At 28.9% G+C, this 21,535-nt stretch overlaps 1 protein-coding gene across 1 annotated transcript in view; it reads right to left on the bottom strand.

The window, feature by feature from the left end:
- LOC123296144 (calmodulin-binding transcription activator 2) overlaps positions 1-21,319 on the bottom strand; it is a 68,696-nt gene extending 47,377 nt beyond the window's left edge. Inside the window, exons 1-2 of the mRNA XM_044877606.1 lie at positions 21,203-21,319; positions 4,115-4,182 (exon numbers count right to left, since the gene is read on the bottom strand). Coding sequence (XP_044733541.1) covers positions 4,115-4,182; positions 21,203-21,319 — 185 coding nt within the window. The remainder of the gene's footprint in view (positions 1-4,114; positions 4,183-21,202) is intronic.
- Between the last annotated feature and the right edge of the window lie 216 nt (positions 21,320-21,535).

Here is a 21,535-nt window from a genome sequence, read left to right as displayed (position 1 = left end):
GGTACAAAGTACCGCGGCAGATATTGCTGTTAATTGGACAATATTTGTATTTAATGAGCGTATTTTATCAGAATACAGGTAGGCCGAAGACTGGTTGTCAAGGCTTTTTTTTTCTTGAAGTATAAAAATTTAATTTTTCTGACGGTCCAGTTAAAGCTAATCATTGCATGTTGTTTAATATATAATACTCTACATTAATTTTTGGTTATTGGTGAGTAAGTTGTTATATACTTACCATAACCAAGCTTTAAGCATACCGTTCAATTTTGAAGAGGTATTGTTTCATATACGCAAAGTGATGTACCTTTATTCCAACAACATAATATACCATTGATACATAATACGTATGCATTAAATTTTACAACTTGTATCCTTGTTTTTTATGAGATAGTAAGTATAGCTAATTGTAAATATAGGTAAGTTAAAAATAAATGGTAAAAAAGAAGTCTCGTCCACTCCCAGTCATCAGAAATATTAGTTATAGATGTTGCTTGCTGGACACTGCTCGAGTAGTGGATGCACGTAAGAGAAACGTTTGAAGTTTTTCCAAAGGAACGAACATCTGGTTAATTTTACAAGCTTTTATTTAACTTGCAATGTATGTACGTATGTATGTTTGTCCGAGTGGAATCTTGTAACTCAATTTTGTAGTAGTTATTGTCAACCGATTGGGCTGAAATTTTACTTGCCCGCTTAGTTTGGATAACAATGCATGATGGCATCCTGATTTTTCCATCGTTTCCATCATATTTGGTATATATATATTTTTGGTTTTAAATTAAAAATTTTAAATAAAAAATACTTCTTAAGAACAATCTTTAATTGTACTATAAAGTAGAAAATAATTTTATAGTAGAGAACTATTTGTAAAAGCTTAAGGCGCTCAATATAAAATATCAACAATGTTTCAGACCACCCCAATGTTTGTTCGAGTGGAATCTTGCGACTCAATTTTTATATTTAGCGCAATAAGCTTTTACAAATGGTCATGTATGAGTGACTCCTAAAAATTATTTTGTACTTTTTAGAACAATAAAAGCTTGTTGTTAAAAAGTATCTTTGATTTAAACTCTTTTATGATAGGCGCTTGACATATCACCAACTTTTGATTTCAATTTTCAGGATGACAACAATAAGTTCCTATCGGAAATTTCATAAGACATACCTCTACCTCTTACTGAACTGTACTGTAGTGTACTGTAGTGTACTGTGAATTGAAGAACTTCAACTACCGCGTAATTGCTTGTAGTTTAATTATCTTATTTACAATTGTAAAAGTTTTTATTTATTATTCAACGACTTTTGATCCTATTCAATGAATTTTGTAATATTTAATTACAAAACATTATTACGACCGTGTAGCCAACAATATTTATTACATACATTTATTTACAAGTTCTGTATACAAGTGAAAATTATCTCGATTTGCTTTTTATTGCGAGAATGAATCATGAACTTTAAAATCTTTTAAGCTTTTATTATAAACTGACTTATTTTCAAAATATAAGACTACTGAACAAAAATGTTAGCACCCGACTTCACCTTTGAAAGTTATTGACGTGCTGTATATGATGAATAAAAAAAGTTCTAACTTAAACTTGCAAAAAGATCTAAGCTCAAACTTCCTCAAACACAAAGTCGAGAATGAGAAAAAGTATTATTCATTCCCCTTCAAAAGCCATTCGAATTTTTCCAATATATTTTTTTCTTCAAAATTTCGACTATTTGAATAAATAAAATTTTTAAATATTAAAATTAAAATTTTTTTTTTGCATTCGAATTATTGGTTCTTTTTTTTGTCAAAATCTATTTTGGGGGAAAAATTACTTCCCGATGTGCATGACTTCAAAAATAGAAAAACAGATTTTTCTCTCATGTTTAAGATGAAATTTTTCGAAAAGTGATGTGTTGGGAATTTTGATCAAAAATCTTTCAAAAATTAAACAAAGATTTTTGAGAAAAAAACTGATTTTAGTGTGACTTGAAATTTTTGATGTTGGATTTAAAACAAATTAACAAATACAAAACCAATTATTTAGGTTTTTTATAATTGTGTATTAACGACAAAAAAGTAGAACTTAATAATAATGCCACTAACGGTTTTGAATACGTACACCCCAACCCCTCGGAAAAAAATAAAATTTAAAAACAATTTGGTATTAATGTTTATTATTGAGTTGTAAAAGGTAGATGATGTCCATACAACGGAAATAATTAAAAGTGAATCATTTAATTTAACCAATGTTACAGATTGGATATGTTTTTATTGAAATAATTAGAATATAAATTATTGCTATATACAGCATGTCCCACTTTAAATGTAACTATTTGCGTATTTTGAAGTCGAGGGAACTAGAGTTTATTTAATCTTTCGTTGCAATATTTGCTATTCGAAGAGACGTATCAGATGTTCTATGACTCTATGAGTTGAGCTGGAGTTATTATTTGATGGCTTCATGATGATTCAATGTACAACACTAAAATGATGTAAGTATATGAAGTAAGCTATGCTTTATTTCGAAAACTGATAGACAAACATGTCTCAAATACTCAAATATGCATTCATACAAGATCTATGTAGGTTACTTAAATTAACTGTATTTCTTCGTTTCCTGGAGACCATGAAATGATGAATTAACTATCTAATTCCACTCTTTCAATGATCTGGTCATTCCATAGATCACTGTTGTTTTTTATTTTAAATTTAAGCCTGTTTAGGGCTGCTAAATTGCTTGTTTGACGTCATTTGTGATATTTCATTACCTGGACATACTGGGACATACGGTATATTGGGTATATTATTATACCTCACAGCATAAAAATAATTTTTTTTGTACCTATACCTATTACTAACAGTCAGTATAGGCTGTAGATAGAACTAAACAGCTGCCATCAATATGTACGAAAGCCCTAGAGGGTTTTATTAATAGCGCTACCGTGAAATTATGTTAACATGATATTTTTTAATTTCATTCGAACAGTTTTTAGTCAATTTTTAATATATTGTATAATTTATCAATTACAAATTCCTGTTTATTAAATTTTCAATTTTTGTTATTTTTAATTTTTAATGGAATATTAACTTTTTAAAATTGTTTTTTGAAAAACATGTTTTAAAAAAAAAAGTTATTATTTCCCTATGAATACAATTTGTAGAAAATGATTTTCAATAAAATGATCAATATACGCGTAGTATATAATTTGAAAAAATATAAGCAAAGATAGCAAAAAATAAACAATGGCACCAATAAATGACTGAAAAGATAACATTTTTATCATAATGTGAGTTAGTTTTATTTAAACTTAAATTTAAAACCGATTCGAAAAAGTCAAAGAATTGTACTTTAAAGTGTAGCTCGCCTTAAAATATGTACAAATTCTGACGCCAATTTTGTTTCAGTTTTGAATTTTTATCGTATATATATTTTTATAGTATTAAACGGTGTCGAGTTCTAATTTGTGCAAAAAACAACTGATAAATCCTTATTTTCAGAATGAACTTGAATGAAAATGATCAAGAATAGGCTAGTAAAGCTTTTGTTGTGAGTGGCTCGAATAGTGACATATTTTTCGGGGTAGATACTGGTAAATTAATCAAAAAAGAAGTGTTACATGAGAAAATAACTCTTTTTTATTGGAAATCAATATTTAAAAAAAAAAAGGTTTGGCTGCTCACCTTTTTCGTACAAACTATAGATAAAAAATAGTTATTTCACTAATCAAGAAAATAAGAATTAAATTCAAGGAGACTAAGTGAAAATTGTCGGGCCAGTTCAGTGACTTTTTAGTACTCTAATGCGACTCGCTTTCTATATATATCGTATTTGACTATGAAAGTTGTGTAATAATTCACAGCTACCCAATCTTTGAGGGAGGAAACTCAGGAATGCGACAACGAGTTTGGTTATATTTTTGCAAAACAGTCCTGGAAAATTTCGGTTATAGAGTATATGCCAGCAAAATTGTGGATTGTTATTAAAACATACGTAACGATAAACTGTAAGCCTGCATCATAAAATATGCATCAATAAAATTATTAAAAATTTTAATTAAGTGAAATTTACAAAATTTAAAAAACACCGACAAATTTTTCGGATGCGGAAATAGTTCTTACCTTATTTTAACTTCTTTTGATTGCCACTCCGCATGTCGTTCAAAACTTATCAAAATAGCAGCGATTTCCTGAAACAAGTAAACAAAAATTTCATTTAACTATTATATTTGATGCAGAAACATTCAGTCATTGATAACATATGAGGTGCTCAAAAACGAAGAAATTTCTCTTACATTTTTTGAACCATTAACGAGATATGGATTTGTTAATTATCGTTTGTTGTTTACCGAACTTTTATATTTTACTGCATTGATCGTAAATATGAATCTAAGAGAAAAATACTAACAGAGACAAATTTTTTTAAATTTTAATATTAATCAGGGGAAATTATCAAAATTTTAAACGAAAATAAGCATTTATTCATTATTCATAAGATTTCCCTTCTTTATATCACTGTTTGTTCCAACGTCAATTTTGTGCCACTCTATACATTCTACATTCAAATAATTATGTCTATTATCCTTCCCTTGTTTTATCATCATTTTGATTATATGCTGAAACTTGATTTACTTTATTTTGTTCTTGTTTTAGAATTTTGTAAAAAATTATACAAAATATAAAAAAAATATCAAAGAATTTTTATCTACGTGCTCTCTAACTCTAGGTAGGTTATTTTTGTTTGAAGTTCATATATTCCTTCTCTATTTTTTCTGTTTGTTTGTTTGCGCTTGTTTGTTCAATGAATATTATAAACATTTCAGAATTTACAATAAACCAGCGTTATTACATATTATTATTATTATCAAACACATTACACAGGTATATGTATACAAGTTAATTAATTACTCATGTGATGAGTAACAACAGCTCAGTGTAGCTCAGCTTTACTCAGTTCACACAAATATATCTATATAGAACACATGTATAAACAAATAGGGTTACCAGAGTATTGGAATGAAAAAGCTGTAGGTGGTACCTTTAAAAAGCGGTAGATTCAAAAACAGTAACTATAAAATTACTGAAATCAACCCTATTGGCTCAGTTGGTGAAAGTGTAGCCAATTCCGTACGCGGTTTGCATAGGCTAGAAGGTTATATTTCTGCCGTCACAAGAAACATTAATTTAATTCATAGTTGTGATTCGCTAGTTTAGTGCAAGGCATATGCATGAAGGAAGTGTACTCAGCTTCTCAAAATAATTATGGAGCTGATAATTCACGGATAATCAGCGGAAAGGTTTTCCTATTAGGTTTCAAACTTCTATGATTATTTCTCATTTAAATCTCAAAAATTGTGCATAAAATAAATAAATGAAACAGTTTTTGTACTTTTTTAAGACCCTAAGTTTTATCAAAATTGGAGAATTAAAGAAACCACAAATGACTTTTTGATTCGGAATTTCGAAAAACTGTGAACAGACACAAAAATTAAAGAAATTGGCTTCATTTGACGAAAAATCCAGTATTTTCTAGGATATTGCGTGAAATTTTATACAGCCTAGTATTTTGTATTGAGTTTAACTTTAAGTGATAAATAACTGTTTGACGGGTCTTCTTCCCCCAATATATTCAAAAAATTGAATTTTTTTGTACCTATAATATTTGGTATCTGTGATAATTTGAATTTTTGGGTATCTAATTAAACGCAGCAATGAAATCCAAATTATTTATCAGTAAAAGCGAAAAAAATATACAAATTTAGTCAAAAGTAGTTGATTAGGGAAAAAAACTAAAATACAATTTATTTTGTTGTTGGATAGTTTTTAAGATTTTTTTGAAATTCCATATACGTAGTAAAAAAAAAACAGTAGAGTAGATCTGGCAACCCCGACACGTAGCATGAGTAAACGAGAAAGAGAGATGACTGTAGAATGGAGAGTACAGGAACATCAGGTTTATCACTTGGGAGTATGTACAAAATATAGAGTATACTCTCCCTAGAGACTTAACATGCACATTTCTACCTAATATACAGAATGCCTCAAAGAAGGTGAAGCAGAAGTTGAAATTTCCTAGTTAATCATTGTATAATATTTAAAATTTGTCGCGGAAAAATCCGTCTCTGGGCATGATTAATTTTCGCATGGAAAATTTTTGCAGGTTCCCGTTTAAGACAAGCTTCTGAACCTAAAAGTGTAGATTGCCGGTAGGTTACCCGGCAGGATATTGTCTAAACTAATTTTTTTCTAAGCAAATAAGTAATATTGATCGAATTGCTTCGTAATTTTATCATATAATTGGAGTCAAAATTAACAAAAAATGTTATTAGACATTTTTCACGTAAAAAATTCGAAAAATTTGATTTTAACGATTTTTATTCCTCAATAAGTCTATAAAAAATCAGATTTTCAGATTTTTAGTACGTTTCAAATTTGTATTTGTAGTATAAAGCTTATTCAACAATATCCTGAAAAAATGGCCCAAGTTCCTTTTAATGCTTGATTGTTAATTGTTAAGAGAAACGCGCTCGAAAAAACCATCCAAAAATAACGCTTTTCTATTCTATACAAGCAAGAAAGATGGGAAAATTTGAAAAATAGTTTTAGTAATTTTCCAGGGGGTGTGGAATGTTTTCGTTGAAGAAAATGAAATTTTTGAACTTTTCTGTTAATTTAATTTTATTTCGAGTCAATTGGTGAATCCTATCTTTCTTGTATGTATAGAACAGAAAAATCGCTAGTTTTGAGTGGTTTTTCGTAAGTTTTCTAGCAATTCTGCTTCAAATACCAAAAATAGCACGTTAGAAGTGCCTTAAAATTCAGTCAGTATGTCAGTCAGTCAGCTTCAAAAAGGGGTCTATATTATATTTAGAAATGTATGAATGAAGTAACTGTTTAATAAAACATAGGCTATTTTTGAATGGTCTAGTAATTCCATAGACCATTGCTATTGCTTTTAAAAATATTCAAGTCTGCTTATGATTGCCATATTGACTTTTGACGTATTTTAGTGACTTTCCCAATACTAGCAGGTATTTACAAAATAAAAACAGTGTACGCCATGCATAGAATATTGAAAATCCCAGTTTGATACATGTTTTTACTCAGATCCTATATGTATAGAGTACATATGTTGTGTTGAATATTATCTAGGGATTTCTATACTATTATAATAACTATGAACTAGGTGTAAGGCTCAATGTGTGTGATGCCTTTATTATAATTATGTAATGTACTAATGAATCATGTATGTATGTATGTATGTATGTATGTATTATTATTATTATTATTACTATTATTATACATACGCGATAAATGACATGCGTGATTTATGAACGAACAAGTGAACATCAACAGCAATGAGTTCAACTTAACACCACCACCTCTAGGTGAGCTATAGGTGAATTATATATAGTTAATCCATCTTGTCGACATCAAAACTAAAAATTAAAATACACTAGCTATTGGGATATGTTCCAATATGACACCTTGTGTCATACTATTGGTATATAATGTTACGGCAGATAAACGAGAAAATACGTGTGATATATCTGTCGAATTTCCCGTTTTTCACCATATTTCGTAACCACAATAAGGAGGAGATATAAATCTGCAAAATTGAAACATTTACACGGAGGATTTTTCGACACAGCTGCATCTTGAAACATGGACATATAGATAGCAATGGATCTACGCCACTTTGCGAAAATTTGCCTCTCCTATACCTGATTTTATGAAGCTAATGATTCTTGGGAAAAATTGTGTTAAATATAATATTTTTTGTTCCGAATGATTTTAATTTTAAGATTATTTAACAATAATTAATGATCCAAGTAGTAGCTAGCTTCGTCATACTTATCTCTTTATGTTTCGCTCCTGAATGGGTTTATGAGATCCAGTCTTGAGGAAAAATGGCCGGCAGAAAGGTATTTATGATTAGTATTCAAATCTTAACACATCCATCTACACCAATTTTCCCCCGAGACCAATAAAATAATTTGTCTGTTTTGAAATCAATAACCTATAGTTAAAAAGATTGTATACAAAAATATTTGATAAATATAGTAAGCTTTGAGCTGTTATTATTGTATCAAAAGATCTCGTATTAGGTTAGGCTAGGTTATATTGGCTATCCACACTTAGGCTATGGAACCCATTGTGATACCATATATCAGCTCCTCAATTATTTTCAAAGCCCATCACAACTATTACTTAAATTAATTTTTGCTGTGACAATTAAATTTTTGTTGTGAATTGGTTACGCCTTAATCAACTTAGCTACTAGGGTTGACAAGGACCTCGTATTATTATGGGAAAAATTCGTTGTTTCCAAATATCTGACGGAGTGACATATAATTTATTTAAAAAAAATAGATGTTTATGAGAACCTGAAAATTTAAAACTGCGAAAAAGCTTATTAAATATAAATAATAGAAGCAAAACTATTTCATCATAAACATTTCGACATAGTCTATGAATATAGAAAAATTCGTGATGGAAAGTTTGTAAGTTTTGATATGTGAACGTATTTTTAAAGCCATTTTGCACATTTTTAGAATTCTCAGGTTATTGCAAGAATCCAATTTTGGGCCAAAACAGAATGATTTTTTCAACAATCAAAGTTTCTAATTGTCATAAAAAAGATAATACCTTTATTATAAATATTAACATTAAACATTTCGTGCACGAATTTAATTACACAGAGAGCCTAAAAGAATATTTTAATTCGTAAACCGTAAAACTTAAAATATTTAATCTGGAATTTATGATAATGGTAGGAAACAAATTATTTAATAGTAAAATTTTAATTAGAACATCAAAATTATGATGGGTCGACCTTGGTTATATGTCTATACACACACACACACACACACACATTACATTTGTATGCATAATATGTGTGTGTGATCTAATTATTCTGACAAACAATCTTTTCATAATAATTATATGGCCATCAAAGAGTAGAGAAGTATATTAGAGAGTTAGAGCAAACCATTTTTAGATGACCCTTTCTCTATACTTTGTTTTAATAAAGTTCACGTACTATATTTGCTGTTTGTAGAACATTTTTTCTAATTAAGATGAACCCAACACCATGAACAAACATTATCATAGATTACTCTCCGTAAAGAGAGATATACACTAATTTTCAAGCAAGCAACCAACCAAAATAAGGTCATTCATCGTGTCCTTTCACACAAAGATATATTATGCACTCAATGTATAGAGTGTTTTGATTATATTCCCACATAAGGGCTTGTTCTTTATACCCGACTACGGCGGAACAAAAAGGAGGGCAAAGATAAGGACCGGTATGCATATGGGTAAATTATATGCAAGTTCACCTGTTCCATCATAACTCCTCGTTATGTCGTAAGAAGCGTCTTGATGGTCCACGTTCTAAGAAGCGTCTTGATGCTATGCTATGTCATATTAAATAACAATTGACGTCATCTAGAGCATATTCAATTTTTTTTAATGATGCTGTGTTTGGGACATCAAATGAAAGGGTTTAATTAATCATACACAAACGCTTTTTTACATATAAACTGAAATTCGATCTCATATAATACATGCAAACTTCGAGTTATTGCGTGATAGTGATAGTGTTCGAAAATAAACCTATTCATATTATAGCAAAAGTGAAGGTTTGTGGTGTAAACTTGAGTCAATTGGTTAGTGTTATGCCGAAACGCAAAAAATGCGACTATGAGGGCTAACAGACTTATATTGAGAATTTTGAATATCAGTAATTATTTTTCGCTGTTATTATACACGAACTTGGAATTAACGCACTTAAATCTAAGTTAGGCCTATCGGCTCAGTGGTCGAGTGAGTAAAAGCGCCATCTCCTTTAATCGTTAGTCTAGCGACTGGTAGGATGCGGGATCGAATCCAGGCAGTGACGGTACGATCAATTATAGCTAATGGAGCGGTAAATTGATCACACTGTCGTCGCTTGTATAAGGACGAAGTAACGAAGTTGTATATTGGGATGTAGTTTAAAATACATATAGATTAAAACTCATGATGTGGGTGGCATCTGTTATAGATATATGCCTGAAAAATGGAGGTTAAACCACATTATTATATATTTATTATTATTATCTTGCTCAGGCTTGCAAACTTAAAACGCCTGCAATCTCTTAAAAAAAGTTTATTTACTAGTTAGACAATTCTTGTTTTTGCTGAATATTTTAAATAGTTGTGTGTTTAAATTTTATCATTAAGCTTAGACATCATATCATTTCAATTTTGCTTAGTCTTTTAGTTTGTCTTCTGTCTTTTTTTGAAGTTCTGTCATTCTAGAATTAAATTGATAGAGATTTTTCGAATATTTATTATGGTATAAGTTATTTGTATTGATCTGCATCATGAGTCATTTTATTCCGATTAAACAGAGTTTTTTGAATGTATCACATATAGATATATGGTTTTGCTAAAGATAATATTAAAATCAAATTTGGTTTAAGTTGCATTTACGATTTATGACAGTAAGGACGGGAATTTTCAGATAGCTTTGATAAAATTAGAAACAAAAGTTTTGTACAAACTGCAGCGTTACCAATACAAGTTTGATGAACATTTGTTTTTTCATTGAGAACGTAAGTTCTCTATATATATATTTGTATCAATTTTAACATGGAATTCAGTACTTCAAGAAGTAATACGGTGTTTGTAGTGGATGAACAAAGATTGTAAATGAAAATATTTCCGATAATTTAGAAAATTATTGTATTCACATTCACTATACTTGACTATATACCGTAGAATCAACATATCAAAGATCAGAACAACAGTCAGCTATGTGTTTATATAAGTTAAATATGTTGTTGTATAAGGAAGTACCACATTCAAAGTTTGTTGGGTTGTTGAAGCTGTTTACATGTTAACAAGTAAATTATTTTTAAGGTTTTTTACACAATAAGACTATAAGTGATAAATTTCTACGGTCGAAAAACATCATTTAAATGCAATTTAAACAGTATTTCAAACAATTAGCTGATGTGACGAGAAATAAAAACCACTATTATATGAAAATATCAAGCTAGAAAATCTAAGCAGCAGTTAAGAGTTTAATTTGAAGTTAGGATTTCATTTTGTTGCTAGAAGTCTCAATCAAGTTTCTCTGTGTCAGAACATACTGCATCATGCCGTGCTAATAGTATTATATATTTCATTTATTTGAAAGTACACACAGTATTTATATCAAATTTCTAGTCAAAAGTCAGAAAACTCAATGATATGCATTGCAAATTGTTTTTTTGGTGTAGTTAGATAAATATTTAATCAAAAACAGGCCACTTGAGTTCACTCAATTTCGGCCCCCGCCTTGTTTTGTCAGAATCTAGCTGCCCTTTCGTATGCATGTAAATATTGTTGCCGCTCTTGATTTACCGTGTCATTCAATTTATGTATACTGTATGTTTGTTAGAGCAATTAAGTAAAGATTTATATTGGAGACGAAGGTTTGCGTTTTATTTATTAGTATTTAATTTTAATGTTTGTATTAATATAATTAAACATTTGCTGTTCAAGGAAAAAAAATTTATTGTAACAAGGCAAAGTTAAAGTATTCTATAATATGGTTGGAGGTCTTGACCTGATGGGATTATTTTTTTGTGTGAAAACACATCGATTTAAATATCGAGGGGGAACCCAACTTTGAAATTTCAATATAGCAAGCCTTACCTTGTGATACCTCATTTCAAAGGGCATACAATTCTCTCTTTAACCATAATAAAAAAATGAAATCGATCGATTGGTTCTTAAGACTACACTGAAGATGGAATTCATATCTTCCATCTTCTGTGCAGTTTATCTAAAGAAACAATAGATCGATTTCATTTTTTTATCATGGTTGAATAGAAAATTTTATGCACATCCAAATAAGATAACAAGATAAGAGCTGCAATTTGAAATTTCAAAGTTGGGGTAGCTGGGGATCGGGGGATGAAACTCTAAATACCATTTTTGAACCCCCTTCGATATCTTAATCGACATGTTTGCACTCAAAACTATAATCATATCAGGTCAAGACTTATTAAAGGTGGATAACTTCCATCTTCTGTGTAGTCTATTTTAAGAAGCAATCGATCGATTTCATTTTTTTTTTTATCATGGTTGAATAGAGAATTATATATTTTTTCAAATGAGCTTTAACATGACAGGAGCTGCCATTTGAAATTTCTCAGTTGGGATAGTTGGGGTCAAGAAATGAAACCGAAAATACTCTAGGTACCATTTTTAACTTTCCCCTAGATATATAAATCGACATGTTTTCACACAAAACAATAATCACATCAGGTCAAGAGTTATTAAGAGTGGATACTTTTGAAATGATTACACTGTTTATTAAACAAACGTTAACGTGTAGACAGTTCGTTTATAGTTTTAGTGTTGGTAACACTAACACACTAAGATTAATAATAATATTCATGATGATGATGATGATGATGATAATGATTATGATGATGATGAAACGGCATAGCTTATTTTAGTAAAAGCATTTTCATGCTACCTAATGTTTGTTATATTAGTAAGAGACACACATACACACATAATATATAGATATAGGTACATTATATGTATATTTACACACGCAACAAACGTACAAACATGTATGTATGTATGTATGTAGAAATGTATGTACATGCAAAGATAGGCAACGTGCAGACACTAGATACAAAGGAATCATAAAGCACGTAATCATAAAAACCGAGTGGTACACCATTTAATTTATAGGTTAAGTTGAAGGATTCGGTTAACAATGCCGATATTCATTCGGAAGGCTTGAGGTGGGTTAAGATTTACTATTGAGAAAGTTATTTCGTCGTCCGGGGTCATTAAAAAGAATAACGATAACAACATACTTTAACTGGGTTTGGGCAAGCGTTGGCGAAAAAGGTGCATATTAGGGCTGTTGTCTCCATACAATATTGGAAAAATGTTGTATTCTATATAAACAACAGTGCACATGCTTAGTATACATACATAGTGAAATAAAGTGTTCTTTTTAACTCTAATGTCCTATCGCGAGGTATTCTCGTAATAAATCTTCTGTATTCTCGTATTAAAGTTTGAATTATAATAGACATCTCTCTTCAAGTACTTATACTTTTAATATAACAGATTCTGTTCAACAATAAAGTTTAATAACTTTAAGTAATTATAGCTCAAGAATGAAACGCCCAATAACATTGGTTTTTTTTCAAAATCAGAACAAATATATGAATGTTCAGATAGTTTTTTGAAAATATCTCAAATCTAGTTTTTTATCTAGAAATAAAAATTCAACTTCTCCTATACTATCTATCCATGTTAATTATCCGAACTTTAATTAAATTTATCTCGAGTGAGAGACGGTCAATCGACTTCTTAATATATTCTTAATAATTAGGTTCATGTTAAGAAACCGATAGCTACTCAAAACAGTACTGTTCGAACGTATAAATGGACTAGTCATTCCATAGACCATTGCTATTGTTTTGACTAAATTTGGCTATAACTTCCTTATAGACTGTTTCCACATGGCCGTTAATGATTTTCCCAATATTAGAAGGTTCATTCAGCTCTCTCCTATCGTACGGCTTGAAAGATTTTCAGACGGTCTAAAAATGTACCGCTTATAAATCATAAATTCAAATAATTTGAAAAAAAAAAAAAAATCATAATAAGTTTATTAGGTAATCATGTTAGTTTTAACAGATGCTCTCCTTATACTTTAGACATAAAATTATTATTTTTAATACATGTTCTCCTAATAATTATTTAAGAACTTTTGATATTTTCACCACTTTTCTACAAAATTTGCTGTTTGTTGTGTGTTGTTTTTAGTCACGGGTAGAGGGTAGCCACGGGTTACGGTAACTAAGAGAGAGAAATTCCTCACAGATCGAGCTAGTCTTATATATTATATTATCTTCCATACAACAAAAATATAATATAATAAGTAAATGTGTAGTATCCAGAATACAATGTACCTAGAATCACTCTACAGTTTTTCGGCAAAGACAGCAATTACAGGAAGACAAATTATAATTACTAGAAAGCAATCGGTAGAGAGAATGGATTTTAATAGAGACGATTCAAGTAATAGTAGTGTGTGATTCATTGTACATGGTCATACTATAGATCGTGCATATTGTACCATGTATCACTAGTTTTTACCGAAAGCATTTATTAATATTTAAACTATCAAAGACAAATACAGAGTGTTGACGAGTAAAAGTGTTTCCATAGTATTATTCAAAAAAATTACTTTAAAAACCACATAAATGTGGATTTTGATCCCTGGTACTAAACCCTTCCCACTTATACTCGTATATAACATTCCTTTACATACGCTCTTTATTAATAGTATTTTATACACGTGCCAATCTCATATCATAATATTCAGTTTTAGCTGAACAGATGTTATTATATTACTTGAACGTAGACATCTCCCGCCCTTCCGCCACATATACCACCATTTAGTCACTCATATATATATATACTACATAGTGAAAATATGAATTTAAATAGAAAATATGCGTATTGCATGATGTAAAATATGTATATGCATTAAATAAGCTTTGTAATATTCATATAACCAAAAAAAAAAAAAAAAAAAACTTTTAACAAAAAGAAAACCGACTTCAAAAGGAAAACTTTTCCAAAACAAATTAATATGAACTACAAGTAAAAAAAAAATAACGATAATATAATGTAGTTAAAATTATTGTTATTTTTGTAGTCGGTGTCAGTCAAGGAAAAAATTCTGACAGAACAGTTTCTTATATTTGCTTTGCTGACACCGACTCCAAAAATAACAATAATTTTAACTACATTATATTATCGTAGCTTTCAAATAGATAAAGAATCATAAAAATCGGTACACCCAGTCGAAAGTTCTGAGATAACACACATTAAAAGAAAATATAGTCGAATTGATAACCTCGATTTGTTTGAAGTCGGTGAAAAAGTATATATTTTTTTTCATACTGAAAGTTTTAAAAACTGTATTTTTTGAAAATAGAGGATGGGGAAAACGCAGTAAAAGCCAGCAATTTTTGCAAATTATTTTTTTACAATTTTGAAATACCTGCATGAAAAGGGCTTTTTAGAAAAAAATTGGATTTTCTAGTGAATTAAAAATTGAATTTTTACTAAATTAAAGATATACGAGCGCCAGGGTAATTTTAGATTAGAGACTTGATTTTTTTTATATGAAGTTTGACTAAGTCTAAATCAATTCTGAATATTTCAGGAAGGGATGCCCGATTATTTAAATAAATAAATGACTTATCATGGGGTTATGGGAAAATGGTAGATGGATATGTTTTCATAGATTTCTCCAAAACTAGTCAATGGAAATTAAAAAAACTATGTAAAGTAAAAATATTAATAAATGATTGAAAGCAAAAAGAAACCCGTTGTGACCGACTAATTAAAGATTTATGAGAACGGTAGTGGGGACACAAATAAAAAAAACATTTTTTTAATTTTGATGGCGAATGATGTTATAGTTCGGCAATATCAGACGAAAAGTAAGAACAAATTGTTTGATATGTGGAATAATTTTCAAAATAGTGAAAATTGAAAATTTTGTTTAATTATTTAGATATCTTTTGAAATATCGAAAGGCAGATATCGAAATATTTTATTTTTAATTTTCGTCTACATTCAAGAAGTTTTAACAAAATTCATAATCAAAGTCGAAAATAAGGTACAATTAATTTCAAACACAAGTCTAAACTTGCCTTGGCGCTGGTACTACCTGAAAATATTGCATTTTTAACAATTTAAGGTAGTATAGCAGCATCGAAGTCATACCACTCTAGACATGACTAGACAAATCCCTGTGCTAAGTAATCCCTTAATTTACTAAGCACTGACAAATTACCCTTCGAAGTATGAGCAAGAAAATGGGGCACCGTGCCCTCATTTCCTCAGCATCATCTAATGGTCAATTAGAACTTATATTTCAAGCGAAAAGAATAATTTACAGTTAAACACAGAAATTAGAGGTAATCATATTTTAATGTTTGTGTACAACCAATATATGTGTAAACATTTTAAAAGATGCAACACATAATACCGACTTACCCTATATCACACACACAACTTTAATGTTAAATTTATGAACAATTATTTGAAATTAAATTATTCAGTAGCTTCAATAGAATTGTTTATCGGTATATTTGATGTGTTAAGACATGTGTGTATAATACCAATTTACAAGATCATTACTATTAATTAAATTGTTATACATACTATTTATTCGAAAGTTGAATAAACACCTATCATAGATTGATATACCATATTTGTTGCGTGTAGAACCGAATTGTATGCTGCGCGAGGAAATTTTTTCATTTATGTTATAACACATTAAACAAAAATTCTTGGCGCGGGAGCTGTGTAAGCTAAACGAATTTCCTCAGAGATTGAACAAATAACACATTTAAAAAAAATCGAATATTGCAATCGAGTACTTTTTTGCTTAAAACTGATAAAAAAATACACAAATATTTTTGATTTTGAAAAATTTTTATTTTGTATTTGGCACACCCTCCTACGTATTGTTTACCGGTCGATTTTCTTCATTAATTTAAATACCAAAACCCTTCTTGATACAAAATTCGACCTTTAATTGCGATCTAGAAAGGCTACAGAAATATAAACGTATAGATACATATATTTTTATATATAAATTTTAACGATGGTCATTTTTGGTATCTATATAAGGTAGGATCGATGAACATTTGAAGAGAGAAATTTTCATAATTCCATCGCCAGAAAAAAGCAATTGCTCCATTTCCTTCGGAAATTCGCTAATAATACCACCATTTTCAAATGTCATTGTATAAATAATAAAATGACTGTTCGAAAACTAATGTTAATTATATAATAGAAGTTATAAAAATGTTCAAGAGCGAGGCGCTGAGTTGAAGTCTGCACGCAACGATTGTTAAACATGGCGATAAAGTGATGGTGATTTTCTTAAAACCATTTGAGGAAGTGCCAGATAAGCAGAGTAAACGGCTAGTAAAATTTGCTAATGGAAAATCTCGTACGAATAATCCAAACAATATTAATATATACAGTGTGTCGCATTTAAGATGAAGACAACCTCATATTTTCGTTATTTATTAGAATATCGATTTGAAATTTTGTCCAGTCATAAAGGAGGATGGGTTGCATATTTGAAGATACTTAGCCGAAATCTGAACTTTAAACTCAGCCTACTAAAAATTGACAAATAGGGCTGATTCTGAATATTTTGCTTAGCGTCAGAGATGGTTAGAGATATCGAAAAAAATTAATAAAAAAAGTTGGTTACAATATTTTTTATAACCCATATGCCGATTTTCATGACAAAATTTGCATTTTTAATTTTTTCTTTACTCAAAATTATTGCAAGCTTATTGAAATATTTGAATACATTACACTATTAAATTATCAAATTGTCCAGTTTTTATATTCCATAGCACACTAGTCTTAAAATTAAGGCAAAAAAATATTAAGAATCGGTCTTATTTGGCAATTTGTAGTAGGCTGAGTGTAAAGTTCTGATTTCGGTTTAATATCTTAAAAAATGAAACCCACCACCCTGTATGACTATACAAAATTTCAAGTCGATATTCCCACAAATAACGGATATGTGAGGGTATCTTCATTTTAAAGACACACTGTATATAGGTTATAACAACCAATTTTCAATCGAGTTAGACAGCAATAACGACCAACGTGTGCACATATGATCAATTTAATATAAATGTACATATCACTTGTAACGTCTATCAGTAATAACGATCATAATTTTTGGTACTTTCAGAGTTGTTTCAATTCAGAATATATTTATTTACTAATAGAAAAAAATAAAAAGATTGAAAATAATTTATTCAACATTGGTTTTCTATCGTTAATTTTGAAGTCAATGTTTTTGGAGAAAAAAAGTCACAATAAAAGAAATTAAGATACCATAAACAATAAATTTTTTTATTCAAATGTTTATAACCACTTAAGAAAATACAAGTTTTATATATAAAAATTCAATCGCCCACATCGAACGCTAAAACCATAATATCATCATCTCTCGGTATAAGTAACATTCAAATAAGTATAAAAATTTATTAAATATTTTTATAAGAAATGTTGTTATTGCCAATATAGAGAATTTTTATGATCATTTTTATAATAATATCTTTAATATTTTGTACTTTACTTGATGGGATTGGAAGGAGAATGAATTAAAACAAATAAGGACTTAATGTTTTAGATATAACAAACATATGATGGCATTTTTGATATTTTAATTTAATTTACAAATGTGATGAATTTTTATTACATAGTTTGGGTATCATATTTTGTAGAATGTTGTAGAAAGTGAATTTGTTTAACATAATGTAGTCACTACAGGTTAGTTTTAAACCGAGACACAGTGGAGTATTTATACAAAATTTTCGGACAAAAAATAGTGAAGGGATTTTTATGCTAAAAATTGAGTCAAAAGATTATTTAGATGCAAAAGTATCTTCTATTTGGCAAAAATAAAAAAAATTTTTTTAGTAATATTCGTCTTCAACCAAATTTATTTGATTTTCTTCTTAAATTTTTATTGCGTTTGAGTCACTTTTTTTCTTATCTATGCTTGCTTTTGTTTTCACGTAAGGTGATCTTGTAATTATAAGTTACAAAGTTTCAGTGGAACACTGCTTGCTTCTTTTTTTGACTTTTGCCTTAAGCTACCTTAATCTCTATCCTTTTCTTAGTTTTAAAAGAAAAGGCGCAAGTTCACGCAACATTTTTCCATAAACATATAAAAGAATACTTAAACTTTGCGTTGATAGTAAAAATTTTGCTTGACAAAACGTAACACATAAACAAAAAGCTTTGAGTATGATAAATTTAATGAAAAAAATTACCTTTTTTAACAGCAAATAAGAATCACAAATATTTAACTATATTAACAGAATCATTAACATTAAATACAAATAAATAAAGCACAAATTCTTACTTAATTACACTAAAAACACAGTAAACGTAAATTGAATGACACGGTAAATCGAGGCCGGCAACAATAATAACACACATCCGTAAGAGCAGGTACATTGCGGCTTACAAAGCAGTTCTAAGAGAATTTCTTTATCAGAGAGTAAAAAAAGGTTCAACATTTGTTTTTGTATATAATGGCTTGCAATATAACAATAAAGTTGTTTTCAACGTCTGAATTTTGAATATTTTTTTTCTTATTGAATTTAAATAAGGAAGAAATATGTCTGGCACCAGAAAGTGGTTGCGATTATTGCATTTACTAGTGTGTATTTCCAAGAAAAGCTTTTAAAATTATTTTATGGTAATTTTTAGCAATATAAATTATATTTGCCAAACAGTTTTGCCGTTGTTAACACTGCTCCAGGTATTATTCTAAAAATTAAAAAAAAGTTTTCAAATATAGTGTAGCTTTAATTTTACTATTTATATATTTCAAATATATAAATATAGCTTTATAATTAAGGGATATAATTTTAATTTTCCAGGCAGAAATTCGGTTGTTTTACTAGCGTCCTTTCAATGTTAGTTAACGAAACCGTTCTGAGTCACAAGACGCACTTCATACGCACCGAAGTTCAATAACGAAAGAAATATCCGGAATTCACCGGTCACAATATAAACTCTTGAAAACGTTGCTAGTTCCCGAACATTATTATTGTATAATTTTTTCAAATAGTTACAATAATAAATGAAATATAAAACCTTCGAATTAATTCTATATACAGAAAAATTTATACTATTAATATAGTTAACACGTATTTACGTTCCTAGATACGCTACTACCAACATACGGTATACATATTATTTTTGCTAAGCCATTTTAGAGAGCTGACACAAAATGAGCGCAACGCAATTCATTTTATAATATGCGAAAAGTAATTTGTATCAATTTTTTTTTATATATACAAAAACATTTCTTGTGTAATTTATGAAAATACCTGAGTATATTTAATTGCCAGATTACAAAAATAAATTTGATCCATATAATATAGAAAAAAATTTTTTTTTTTAATATAAATTATCGTTAAGTAGAGAAAAATGTTGTAAATCTACAAGGTTCAGTTATACTTCAAAGCTTTCAAAGTATAACTGAACCTACAAACCACGAGCCACTAATATAAAACCCCCTTCTCAGTAGGAATCTATACATTTTTTTTGTTTATATTAACTATCAGATTAAGAATTGAATTGTTTGCCCTTTCTAAAGTGCAGTATATATTCCGGATATTTTTTTGAGTTATGATATTTCCTATTTTCAAAAGCTTATTGTTATTTTTTAAACTCTAAACGTAATCAAATATTAGAAAACTTTCCATATAAACGTTTGTTTGAAATATTTTCAATAGTTTTTGAAATAATCAATTTTTAACTTAAAAATATTCACAAGGGTAATTCTTTAAGGGGAGTTCTTTATTCTTTAAGGGGACCCTTTAAGTTCAAGATGGTTGTTGTCGATTTAAATCTTCAAAAGCTTAAAAAACTAGTAACCAATCTTCGGGTTTCGAATTAATGCAAATGTCGATTTACCAAATTTATAAATTAAACAGCATGATACCACGATGGTATATGTGATATGAACTCAAAATACTATTATATAAAAGTTTTTGTATAAAATTGAGGTATCTTGATCGAAAAAAGCTTTTAGACGTGTGTTCAGAATGATAGATCGTTTAGTGATTATTACACTAAAATGTTGAACCCTAAATATATTTATATATAAATAAATAATAGCAATTTAAAAAAAATTAAATTTTTTTAACCATTCCCAACAAATACAAAAATTACAATAAAGAAAAATAAAAAATTACCCTAAAACTGTACGATGACAATAGTAAAAAAAAAAAAACAATTGAATACTGTGCTCCTATATATACCTAGTATAGAATAAATATATGAACACAAAAAAATGTAATTAAAAAACAAAACACAATTAACGAATGAAATAAATTAAACAAACATAGGAATGAATGGATGGCAAAAAAAAAAAACAATTTTATCTTCTGTTGTTACGATTATCACAGCAATAAAAACATCTTCACTTGTGTTTCACATTTATATATGCGAGAATATGTGTGTATACGTTACGTATGTACGTAAATGCCTGTCTGTCTGTTCGTCTGTCAGTCAGGGTGTTTGACTATTTTACTAATACAACGACAACGACGTTGAAAATACATATAGCCTAGCTTTTCGTTCCGTTATACGATAGTAGTAGCCAACAGCGTAAGTGGTTTTTAATCCCAAGCCTCTGTTATTGGTAAATGCTCCTTTTAAATCTCCAATTAATCTCATGATAAATTCAAAACACTGATTTTGCTTCAATATTATATGTATATTATATTATCAGTAATTCTGTTTGTTTTATCATTTTCTATTCTGTGAATGGAAATGAATTGTTGTATTTATTTCTTTGCGACTCTTGGTTTTATACTTTTTTTGCGCCTCTATATAGAAATTATAATGTATTTATATATAAGTAAAAAATATGTTTTTTAAATAATACGATAA

Source organism: Chrysoperla carnea, chromosome 3 (assembly GCF_905475395.1).
Source record: "Chrysoperla carnea chromosome 3, inChrCarn1.1, whole genome shotgun sequence".
Classification (NCBI taxonomy): Eukaryota; Metazoa; Arthropoda; class Insecta; order Neuroptera; family Chrysopidae; genus Chrysoperla; species Chrysoperla carnea.
This window is presented reverse-complemented; position numbering and strand designations above follow the sequence as displayed.